This window comes from Centrocercus urophasianus, unplaced genomic scaffold (genome assembly GCF_019232065.1).
Source record: "Centrocercus urophasianus isolate 14NV4802_14NV808 unplaced genomic scaffold, USGS_Curo_1.0 seq_541, whole genome shotgun sequence".
Lineage (NCBI taxonomy): Eukaryota > Metazoa > Chordata > Aves > Galliformes > Phasianidae > Centrocercus > Centrocercus urophasianus.
The window spans coordinates 5,310-17,990 of NW_024885135.1; the positions used below are offsets into that span (position 1 = coordinate 5,310).

A 12,681-nucleotide genomic window follows, 5' to 3' on the forward strand; every position below is an offset into this window, starting at 1 on the left:
CGATTGTGGTCTTGAGAAAAGGATATGCTGTTCTGCTATAAATTCGACAATACAATCCTTAGTTCTGAAGATATAGTTTCCATATAGTTTATAAACATTATAAGACATACATATGGATAATTGAGGAGAGGGGAGGGCCTGTGCATTTGTCGGATTTGTTTGTTGGATGTGTGAACGCGGTTACAAAAAACGCACCTCCTCGCGGGTACTTCATCTCCTTAGGTTCTTTTTTTTTGTGTGTGTGTGTGTTTTTGTTTTGCTTTGCTTTGTTTTAATTATTCCACCTCTAACCAGTCTTTCCTTTGGTAGTTGGCTACTCCAAGCCCAGCAGGCAAGCCTTGTTCTGCTGTAGTGCCTGAGATATTCAGGGTTTTGAGATTGTCTTCTAAGAGATTTCCAGCCAACGTTGGCCTGTGGGGTTGGAGCCAAAAGGGCTAAAACGTGGGAGAACCAATGTCCTTAATACAACGAGTAGAAGTGTCCACACACTCACTTTCAGAGAAACAGTGTAGGCTTAATTGGTGATCGTTTTTACAGCAATTATGTTCCTTGCGGTCCTCGGCGGGGTCGCTCAACGGGAATTTGCAATTTTCCATTTTGTCCGGCCGTCGTCGCCGGCGGTCCCCACGATCCGGTTGGGTAAGGTTGGCTTTGTCTCGTGGTGCAGGGCTCGGCTGTTGGCCGCAATGCGTGCTAACACCTTTCCATCCGCCCGCCCGCCGCAGTCCGCGCCCGCAGACTTCTCCACGTACAAAAAAAGAAGAAGAAAAGAAACTCTGGTCCTTCGTAGACGGGTCGCAGTGCAGATCCGCTCCGCCGTGGCCGAGCTCAGCGCATGATGGCCACCAAGACCAGCACAAAGGCCAGGCGCGAGGCCACGAGTCCTGCACAGCCACCCGCCGCCTGCTGCACCCCACTGGGCGCACGGATGGGCGTCCGCCGGGTGCACTTCCCTTTGCGTTTCGGGAGCCCGGTGGGCATGACGCCGAAGCTGAATTTGTGCTGATAGTCAGGCACGTAGTCGGGAAACTCGTGCCCGCTTTTGCGCGGCCCCAGCGATCCCGGCTTAAGGGTTCGGTTGCGGTTTTTGTGGCTGGTGCAGTTCTTGGCAGGGCGGCGAGGTCCCGGCCGGGCTGCAGGATGGCTGCTGTGCAAACCCTTCTCGCCACCCTTCTCCTTGGAGGAGTGGTGGGGATGGTGGGCTTTGGAGGCTCCTCTGTCTGCAGCTGAGAAAGTTTTGATCTGGTGGAGCGACTCCGAGCCCGAACAGTTCCTAAAATCTTCCGTCCTCAGCACTTTGAGGTCCTTGCCGTGCATCCGCTCGGGGGATTCGCAGATGACGTTGGAGCTGGAGCCCCGGAAACGGTGCAGCCATTCCCAGAGCGAGCGGGCCTTGCAGTCGCAGCTCCAGGGGTTTCCGTTCAGCCTGAGGAACTCGAGGGCCCCCAGGTGGGCCAGGCAGTCCCCCTGCAGCTCCGAGAGGCTGTTGTTGAACAGGAACAGGGTGGTCAGTCGCCGGAGGTCGTGGAACGCCCGCCTGTGAATCCACTGCAGCTGATTCTGATGGATGAGGAGCCTGTCCAGGTTTATTAACCCCCGGAACGTGTTCTGGTGGAGGCTCCAAAGCTTGTTTCCATGGAGAAAAAGATGGCTGAGGTTTACCAAGTCAACAAAAATGTCGTCCTGGAGGAACTCAATGTGGTTGTCTTGCAGGTAAAGGTATTGTAGGTTGTGGAGGCCACCAAAAATCCCACTGGGAAGGGAGCTGAGCCCACACTTGTACAGGTACAAGGCATGGAGTTTCACCAGCCCTTGGAAAGTGTTGGCTGCCAAAGCCCTCAGGTAGCGGTTGTCCCCCAGGTCCAGCTCTTCCAGGTTGACGAACCCCTCGAAGGTGTTGGGGTCAATGAAGGTGATGTTGTTGGAGTAGATCCAGAGGGTGACCATGGAGGGGCTGAAGTGGCCCCGCAGCAGCAGGGTGATCTGGTTGTTCTGCAGGAAGATCCGCTCGCTGTCCTCGGGGATGCCCTCGGGGATGGTGACGAAGTTGTGGGCCTGGCAGCTGACGGTCATGGGTGAAGGGTAGCAGACGCAGTCGGTGGGGCAGCTGGCAGCCCCAGGCACCTTCAGCCCCAGCAGCACCAGCAGCAGCTCCGCGAGGGCCCCTGTTTGGAGAGAGGGGAGAGTGGTGTCAGGCCAGCTTTGGGGACACAGAGCCCATGTGAATTATCTGTGTGCAACAGTTTGAACATGATCTATGGGGTGTTGTCCACCTCCTCATGCTGAATTCACCTCCTGGTGAATCACCCCAAACTACATCTGTGCCATGCAACCACACAGCACACCTCAGCACTGCCCAAGGGTTGGGGCAATACAAGGTGGGTGTACAGGCTGGGAAAAGAACTCACTGAGAGCAGTAAGGAGAAGGACTTGGGGGTTCTGATGGATGAGAAGCTTGACATGACCCAGCGGTGTGTTTGTGCTATGTCAGCTGCATCTTGGGTGCACCAACAGAGGGATGGCAGCAGGGCAAGGAGGTGGATTGACCCACTCTGCTATGCCCTCGTGAGGCCCCATCTGGAGTACGGCATCCAGGTCTGGACCCCCCCAACACAAGAAGGATGTGGAGCTGTTGGAACGGGTCCAGATGAGAGCCACGAGGATGCTCAGCAGGCTGCAGCTCCTCACCTACAAAGACACCCTGGAGGTGCTCAAGGCCACATTGGATGGAGCCCTGAGCAACCTGTTCTGCTGAGTACAGCCAACCCACAGCAAGGGGTGGAACTGGATGGGCTTTAAGATCCCTTCTAACCCAACCATTCTACAATTCCATGAATTCCGGAGGAGCTGGCTGCTTTCCACGCTGTTCCTACGCCCATGCCCTGTCAGCACCAGCACATTCCCCTGCAAACGAGTGATTTACAGAAACACGCTTTCGGCACTTGGTGGGACGGACCGAGCTGAACGCCCAGTTTAGAAGCTGGTGCTCAGACGTATTTTAAATGGATGTCCTATGGCAATGCTACAGCCTGCCTGTGGCCAGGGCTTTCTGGCTGCGGAGCAGGGAAGCGAGCAGGCAGCAATCATCCCTTCTCGGCTCAGCGCCCAGCGCCAGCCTCGCCGCCCAGCTCCCGTTGCTCTCCCACTCCTCACACCATGCCTGCTTTCAGGCAATTCCTTCTGCGTGGAGTGGCTTTTCAGACTCATTGCACCAGGCTGTCATTTCTCATTCAGATTTCCTCCCGGATCTGCTTTCCCTCTTACACACAAAATTTGCTCATGTCTAATGAATTCTGCCTCTGGACTTCACGGGAGAAAGGAGTAAAATGAGAGCAGCGTACAGCTGCCAGTGCCATCCTACCCCAGAGTCCTCATGCCGCGATTTGCTTGTAATAATCTGAAAAACAAGAGTGGAAGTGGAGTTCACCTCTAATTACTCCATGTCGTTACCACAAGACAGGCTGTGGTGCTGGACCCTTTGGGCTTTTACAGTCCTTCTTTTCGAGTGCCTACAGCTGAATATGAGTGGGAGGCAAAAAAAAAAAAAAAGAAAGAAAAAAACCTCACTGGTTTCTTATTAATGTTGTTTGAAATATAACTCCGTGGTTCGCATCGCCTTCTGCCGGGGATGAAGATCTATTACTGGGGAGCTAATAGCAGGTGACCTGTCCATCTGGACCCACTCTTTCAAGGCAAAGTTGTCATGTTTTTAGATAAACTGGTTACTCAGGCTCTCATAAATTAGCGGGGAGAGGCAGCCACCTCTGACTGTACTGCTCTACTTTTTCCAAAGAATAGCAATGCTAGCCAAACTGTTGGGCCAAGCCTCTGCTGGGATGGGGATAGCAATGGGGATAGAAATACAGATGGGGATTTGGGCCTTCTACAGGCTCTACCCTGCAGGAATGAAGGCTGCAGGGAGGGATGGCTCATTCCTGCACTGCTGCCAGAAAAGGGCTGTAGTCAGGAGTGCTTCATCCGCAACAACTCCTACGGCTGTGTAGGAAAGGGAATGTTCTCCAAGCCACCACCGTGCACTTGCCATGGGGCAAGGGGCAATGATTCAGGCAAGACTGCTCCTGGGCTGCCCTGCATTTCCAGCCAAGCACCTCTCTGGTGCTAGTCTCAGGGATATCCTGATTACAGTTGCAGATAGGTGCAGAATTGCTTTCTGCTCTTCTTGTTCCTTTATAACCCACAGATACACTCTGCTGAGGTGGGACAGCTCTGTGTTCCCAGCTCCACCCGAGTCACACTGAGCCACAAAGAGTCGTGTAGCTCTTATATTTATTAGTAAAATCCTGCCAAGCACAAGCACAGTGACAATCTCCCACATGCGGAGTCTGTTATTGCAAATACCAAATCACAAGGGTTTGAATCAATAAACCATCTCCCAGCTATGAGCAGCAGGTTGGAAGATTACATATTGCTTCCCAGTGCTGGTTTTATGCGCTGTTCCGTGACACGATAGTTGCCAGGCTAACAGGATTACTGGTGGGAGGAGGAGCTGGGCAGGGCTTGCGTAGCATCCCGAATTTCACGTCTAGGAGGTGATGGCAGGCGGCTGCCAGCGATGCTCAGCGATGGATGGGATGTATGGGGAGCAAGGAGCTGCACTGTTGGAAGGGAGAATGGAGATTCACGGTCCCCGATGGCTCTGGAGGTGAAGGGCAGGAGGATCTGAGCTTGTATCTTTAATTAAAGGTGTCAGTTAATGGCCGAAGTGCCAATGGAAGAGGAGTTGATTCCTTTGGGATGGGTGTTGCCGGTGGTTCTCCTCTTCCAGCAGGAAAGATGGTAGGAGGGAAGGCCAGGGATTTCGTCCTACCTACAGGCTGCAGTTTGGAGACAGAGAGAATGTGGAAACAAAAAGGAAGGATGCTCAGAAGCAGCGATAACGTGGTGAGCAGGACTTGGAAAGAGGAATCCTCCTCAGCAGATGTGCTCAGGGTGTGTGGTCCCATCAGGGATGAGTCCGCAGCCCACAGACCTGCAAATTGCACACTGCTATGAGATGCTCCAGGACGTCCAGGTTTGGTTGCCATTTTGATATGGGGATGAGATCCCTTGAACGAAAGAACAGAGCAGCCCTGATGCTGCTGGACCAGCTGCGTGATAGCTAAGGCAGCTGGGGCCACCTGGGTCCCTGGCTGCCATCAGTGGGACTGTCCCTCCTGGGATGATACCCCTGAGCTCCCCCAGTGTCTGATTGCAGCCAACATGTCAAGCTCTTCCCAGTGCAAACCTTTTGACTGCATCTTGTAAAGGCTGTGCAGCAGATGGAGGGTCACGGGTGTGCGTGGCGCTGCTCACCAGGGAGGGAGAGCTTCAAAAAGTAAAAATCCGATGGAAAGCTGCCAGTGAAGTGAGCAGAACCAAAGCTTTGTCGACACGGATCAAACCAACACGGCCGTGTTTGTCTGCCGGCGTTCTCCCACCGCCGTGCTGTGTCACCCGGCTCCGCTGTCCTTCTGCAGCCTCCCAGCTCAGGTTTTAGTGATGGGAATGAATTCATCGGGCTGTCCAAATCATTTCCCATGCAGCATCTCTCTAATTGGGCATTAATTAGGCATTAGTTAATGAATGCTTGAAATAATTTATCTTTGGATGTGTCCAGTTTGCAGTCTTACTTTTAACAGCATTATACCCGTTATTAGATTAACATCGTTATAAATGTTCCCCATTACCTGCTTGTTTCCATTGTCTTAGCCTTATTACTGAGAGTGAAAATCACTCCTCCTGAATGCATTATTGATGAGTAAGGACTTTCTATATGCAGCGTGGGATTAATTGTTATACAGCGTAATGCATTTAGCATGAAGCCTTCATTTGTGCAAGAGCCGAAACGGCCAGAAGAATGCAGATGCCCAGAGACAGCGAGTTCATCCAGACACAGCAACGCTCCAGCGCAGCAGCAGAGATGCTGGCACCCGACATCCCAGCATTTTAACGCTTTGCTGAAGGAGCAGTGCCTCTTATTTCCATCAGAAGTCCCCAGCTTGGAGCTGGGAGGTAGGACTGGCCCTGATGGGTCACCTCCAGCCCCAACATTTCACCTCTCTGCTATGTGGGTCACGGCTGCCGCTCCCCCAGCAGGATCTGCTCTTTGGGATGGAGTTCTCTCAAATCTCTCCTAAACCGCCATCTGCCTGGGGAGCCCAATCTTAGCTCATGTCTCCACGCAACTTGTCCGACTGCTCGCTGCGTCCATTACCGGTTCTGCCCAGGCTGTTAGATTTATAAGCTCTTTAGAGCAAAGCCCTCATCTTCTGGCTGCTGATTTATGGGTCTTTACTGCCATAAAACACTATGTATAGCTACTACATAATATAAATAATAATACTTAACCAGAGCAAGCTACAAGTGGGGACAAAGCATCTGCCTTCTGTTCGCACTCTGTGTTATCAAAGAGGCAGAAGCTCGCTCATCACTCACTCCTCTGAAGCCAAATTTGCACTTTGTGTAGCACCACCTGTAGACAGAGAGATCTTCCTGCCCCATCTGCACCCACACCTTTCAAAGGTGCTTTTTAAGTTGTCACTGGGCCACAACAATACAACTGTGACCCGAGGGGAAAATACACTTCAAAACTTCCATCCTCCTCCTAATAGCACCCACTTTCATGGGCTACGTCCTTCCATGAGGACAAATGTCATTCCGAGGAGCCACTGCCATCACCAGCTCACCTCAGCCACCCCCTGCATTGGACAAACCATAGCAGGATGGGTCTGTGGAGGATTCTCGTTGGATAACCCAACCGTCACACGGTTCTTTGCCTCACACTTCTTACTCCCTTTTGTGATGGCAGGAATTGCCATCATCCACCCAACCTTTCTTGGCGAATCAGGCTCAAACAGTGCTCTTGGTACTGTGTGCAACTGCGACAAAGTTCCCTCCCCCCCCCCCCACTTCAGAAACGAACTTTCTCACCATGACAAATTTGTTTGGGGGGAAAAAGGAGCCTCAAATGTTCATAATTCCACACACCAGCTGAAGGACGACGAAAGGCAATGCCTGAGCACAGAGCGCCACGGGGCGCGAGCTGAGAGCGCAGTTCAGATCTGGGACAGTTCGACACAGCAGTGTCAGACTTGTGGTTGGGAGCTGCCTATTTTTTTCCTTCTTTTTTTTTTTTCTTTTGCAATAAACAAACCATCCCTGGCTGTGACAAAGATCAAATTCCCCTGGCGAGCAGCAGCTTCCTTCCAGCCTCTGTGCAAAGCGTTCCATTGGCATCCTCATTGCCTTTGCTCCCTCCAGCATCGGCATGCGGTAGAACTGTCTTTCAGCCAGAGAACAACAACCACCCATCCACTTCCCTCATTTTTTTTTATTATTATTATCACTATTATTATTATTTTTTTTTTTTTTGCAAACGGTGTCATAAATAACTGACAGATCCCAGCTGTTTGGAGTTATGGTTTCTGATGGAGTGACAGCTGCTCCCAATCCCCCAGCCATCACCCCAGCAGTTCTGGAACATTTCAGCAACATAAAAATCATTGGAGATAATTTCGGTTTTGCATAATTTGGTTAGGCAAGCTGTGATTTAATGGCAATTATGACCTCCGAGGCAGAAGCTGAGCTCGGAGGCTACTGGCATCACACAACTGTAGCTGAGGTGCAGCACTGGGGATGTTCCAGGGAGAAGGCACTGCAAGGAGAAATCCTTCCCCCGCAGCTGGGAGCCCCGTCTCTCTGCCAGGAAGTGTTCCCAGGTGGAGATGTACACAAGGGAATTCAAAGGGAATATTGATAGGGAAGGCCTCAGAAAGGGGCTGCTGCCAGGAGATGTGCTGAGAGGCATCTTTTAAAGAAAACTCAGGATAAGGCTTTAGTCTGGGGATGCTGTTGTCCCTAAAAACCTTCTGCAGCATCGGTGCCACTTGTGCTAATGGCATAGACCTCTGTTAGCCTCCCCGACCCCTCGTTGAACCATAGGATCATTAAGGTTGGAAAAGACTTCCAAGACCAACAAGCCCATCCCCAACCCATCCCCACCATGCCCATTAAGCCATGTTGGTGGCAGAAGTGGCCATGCCTTCTGTGTGCAGCAGCTCTCCATTCTGCTGAGGTTCCTCTTGCCCTGTTCCTTCCCATCCTGGTGCTTTTTGGGCACCCTGGAATCTCATGGTTTGAATCACAGAATGATAGAATCAGCAAGGTTGGAAAAGACCACCAGGATCATCAAGTCCTTCAGCTTCAACCCATCCCCACCATACCAACAAGCTTCAACCCATCCCCACCATACCAACTCAAAGAATCATTACAATTGGAAAAGACCCCTAAGGTCACCAAGTCCAACCCCAACCCATCCCCGCCATGCCCACTATGTCCCTCAGTGCCACATCTACTCTTAGCAGCAGCAGTGGCCTTTGCTTGGAGTTGGTGAGGTCCAGTTACCGTTGCCTGCTCTGCTGCTGCCAACCAGCCTGGAGCTCGCTGTGAGCCAAAGCTTGGTGCAGAGATGGGGTCAGTGGAACCCCAAAATGAAGTCCTTTCGGACACTGCAGGTTTATTTCACTTTTGCTGACCCAATATCTGGAGCTATTTCCCTTCCACCACCAAAGTCGAGGCCAAGGTCACCTGGAAGTTTCTGGATGGTGATCATTAACTCCTATTGCAGTTTGAAACCAGACCATAAATTTCATAGTGTAATAATGTAAAAATCAATAACTCTGTTTGAAACAATAGCTTTGTCTTCCATTTCAGCCGGGGCTGATCCCTCCCCACGGACCGCGTCCCTCTGAATCGCGCAGACAGAGGGATGGACACGGGTGGCGGGGCGGCTGCTGGCCCGCCAGGTGTGCGGCCCCTGGGCTCTGCAGATTCAATTAGTCCATTTAGCCCATTTATTCCTCTCTCACAGTTAAACTCGAGGATGATTTAAAAGGAAAAAACAAACAAAACAAAACAAAAAAAAAACAACCAACGTGTTGCCAAGAAGAGAGCCTTTTATGCTTTGTCTCTTTGACATCCTGCCCGACGTGGTGTCCCTTAGGCTTTCCATGCCTGCAGAAAGACAGGACCAGCCAGAGATGCTCTGTTCCCTCTGCCCATCCGCCACAGGCACGGAGCTGAGCCAAAGCTCTCGGCAAGGGGCGGCTCAAGCTCAAAAATCTCAACGTCCGCTCATTTCCAGCTCTGGCTTTCTGGGCGAGGGAGGTCTGGCTTCGTTTTCTTCCTTATTTTCCGTTGTTTGCTGTAGCACCAACTTGAAATATACATCGAGAGGCAGGATTGTCTTTCACGTGTTGGTGGATGTGTGATCCTCAAAAACAAATTAGCACCGATTCACTTCTATATAGAGTACAGCCATCAGGGAATCGCTCCTGAATTCACAGCGAAGGAAAGCAATAATGCTTCCAGCACGCTAATCCTCTGCGAGAGCAGCCCCTGAACTCTTCCCCTGTGCTGGAGGCACCGCTGGAAATTACAATTGTACTGAAAAAATAATAAATAAATACAGAAACTGGCAGGGTTTCTGCTGGTCCAGAGGATTTGTACCCTAATGTGGAAGTCCCTGTTTAATTAGCACTCCTCTCCATGGCTGCATCTCCTCCCCGCTCTGCTCAAGCTGAAGAAAAGAAGCCAACGGTGAGAGCGGCTGTGGGATTGGAAAGTCGGATATAGAAACTTGTTTAATTTAAATGCTCATTTCAGGACTGATCTATGCAGAAGCAGAGGGAATGTAGAGCATGTTTCCGCATGTAATCTGCTCTACTTAACCCCACTTTGCCGTATTCCTCCCACTGCAGCAGTGCCCTCCAAGCACAAGGCTCAGGGCTGCGGTCCCGTGCCTCGTCCCATCACACACAAAGGTCCCACCGTGTCACTTAGACCATCCTGAGGCCGACGCGTGGCAGGGAAGAAGCATCCGCTGGCTTGCAGATGGGTGATGGAGCCATCAGGTCTTGCCATGTTGATAGAAGAAGCTGATGATGCTTCTGCTTCTCTGGGCCAGAACGGCACGTCCAAGGGGATCACAGCATCGTTGACTTGGAAGGGACCTTTAAAAGTCACCTAGTCCAATTCCCCTGCAATGAACAGGGACATCTACAGCTAGAGATGCGCCCAGCCCACCGAGCATGGCTATTGCAGGATTTCCAGTAGGATGGCATCACCAAGGGCATGGCATGGCATGGCCAATCAGCCAACCAAGTGTGGTTATTGTGGGATTTTTGGTGTGCTTGCATGACCAAAGGGGTGCACCCCAACCATCAAGCATGATTATTCTGAGATTTTCAACAGGATGGCATGACCAAGGGGATTCATCCAGTCAACCACGCATGGTTATTGTGAGATTTTTGGCATGACAGCATGGTGGGGGCTTTGCCAGCTCAACCCATGGCCGTGCCAGCAGGCAAGTGCAAGGAGGTGAATTGGCAGAGGACAGGGAGCTCCTTAGGTCCTTGAGAAGGGACGCCTAATTACGATTGTCCCCAAGGAGAGAGAAATAGAGGAGGACTTAAGCTTAGTGGATTGTCTGAGGCTCTCAGGGGATCATCAGATACTTCCACTCCCTTTTTGTCCCGAGGTGACAAGTTTCCCTTCCCATTCACAGAAATGCAAAATAGCTCATTCACAGGCGTAATAAGGACGGCATCCTTTGTAAAAGAGCGGCTACCAAGATTTCGGAGGCACTCGACAGCGAAACAACTGCAGATGAAATGACAAAAACCACCCAAGATTAGCACAAGCCAGATCAGTATCAGATGCTGAACAAGCTAATGCGCAGAGAAAGCAGATTCACCCGCTCCTTCCCTTTGCCAGCAGCTGGCTCGGACCTGCGAAGGGTTTATTTAGGACTGGAAACGCAGCCAGAAGAAAGCAAACGGGAGACCCAGGAGGAAAGAGACAGCTGCCCCGGCTCTGGGTGCTCGCTCTGCCGCCCGCTCCCTGTGCACAGAGCGAAGCTTTGGGGCAGATATCCAAATAGCCGGACGGCGGCACGAAGCCAGCAGCCCTTCTGCGGGGTGCCAACGCAGCTCGCAGGGAGAGCATCGCTCCGACAAAAGGCACGATCCCACCGACGTCCCGACTTCAGCCGCGTCCTGTGCCACCGAGCTCCGGCGAGCCAATTACGCGCCGTGCCGCAGACGCTGCCTTTCATCCCTTTCTCAGCCTTTCCCACTTACTGCATGTCCTTGCGTTTTGTGGAGAGGAGGGCAAATTGGAGCCGGCGCTGCGCCTTCTTCCCCTTTCAGCAGCACATCATTCCACCGGCAGCAGGGGGGAAAGAGGCTGGCGGGCGGGCATCAAAGCGCTCCTCTCTGTCACATTTTCTTCCCATAAAAATAAAGCGATGGCGTCATTCGGAGCTGGACAGCCTCAGGTCGCTCCCTCCCAGTCCCAATGGGGGCACAGCACCATTTCCCAGGCCTCTGGTCTCTACTTGGGGTGGGTGTGTGACACTGAGCCATCCCCACGGGATGAGCAGAGCTCTGTGAGGCTTGTGCTTCACACTCAGCTTTTTTTTTGGCTGGCAGAAAGCTCGTGAAAAGCTCGGTGATAAAAGCAAAGGAGTGTAAATGGCCCCACTGTGCCCCTACCCATTGCCAGGGTTGGATCCTGTCCTCGTCCTTCCCTCAAAGTCACCCAAATCCCTTGAATGTGAATGGGAACCGCTGGCTCCAGTGATTTCGCACTGACTTAGGACCACATTGAAAAACTAAAGATGATGTTTTAGCTTCCCCAATGCCTGGAAGCATCCATCAATGCCTAGCAGGACCCCATTGTGGCTGTGGGGCCACGCACACCCCGCATGTGACTCCAGTCCCTTCCCTTCAAGCTAATCAGAGCCTGTTCTTCTGTAAGCCATTATAAATCCCGTTACGATCCCTTCCTTGCTAGTTAATAATGGTTACTGTGAGATGCACGGAGACTTGGGATTGGCACAAAGCCATCCATGGCTGTGCATCCCCGTGAGCAATCGGGCATCAGAGCCCCCGCAATCCATTCCCTCCAAGAGGAGGGGGTTGTATTAGGGATGTAATGAAAGAAATTGTAGCAGCATCTGAAGAAGGAAGCGGTGGGGAGGGCTGAACGTGTGTGCTGGCACACGTGCATTACTGTGCCGGTGATGCCGGAGCCTCTCCAGGAACAGCTGTTCCTGAAGCAGGCAGCTATAACTCGCAGCAGCAATGCTGGTGGGGAGGAATATCGCCGGCTGGGGACACGGGGATGCAGCCACGTGGTGGAAACGTGTGCATGGGGAAGCAGATGGTGTGGATGGGGATGCTGGGTGTGGATGGGGTTGCTGGAGTGCAGCGATGCCCATTTTTTGGAGGTGCTAAGTCAGCAGAAGAAGCAGATGCAGAGATACGGGGTGGCGTTGCGTGGAGCGCGGCATGACCGCTCGCAGTGGCTGGAAAGGTTTGAATGCAACCCCGATCTCCGTGCAATGAGCAAACATCCCTTCCTCCCAGCTTGCCAGCATCCTGCTGGGACGCCGCGCAGAGCGGTCTGGGGGGAGTCAGCCTTTGGGAAATCAGCGCCGCTCACTGCTGCTCCGCTGCTCTTTTCCTAAAACACACAGCCCCGTCCCAAAGGAGAGCCTGGGGATGGCTCTGGGGCTGCAGTGCTGTGGTTGTGTCTGGGAATTCGATGCCAAACCAGCAGCAACCCCATCCTGGCCATCCCCAGCAGCGCAGGGAAAGAGGCAGGCGGCAAGAGGCACAT

General features: G+C 52.3%; 1 protein-coding gene across 1 annotated transcript; it reads right to left on the bottom strand.

Annotated features, from left to right (window-relative positions):
- Positions 1-828: 828 nt before the first annotated feature.
- On the bottom strand, positions 829-3,375 carry RTN4RL1 (reticulon 4 receptor like 1). The gene is made up of 2 exons (XM_042835762.1): positions 3,362-3,375; positions 829-2,200 (listed from the first exon to the last, which is right to left on the bottom strand). Exons 1-2 carry the CDS (start codon positions 3,373-3,375, stop codon positions 829-831), a joined length of 1,386 nt encoding a protein of 461 aa, XP_042691696.1.
- Between the last annotated feature and the right edge of the window lie 9,306 nt (positions 3,376-12,681).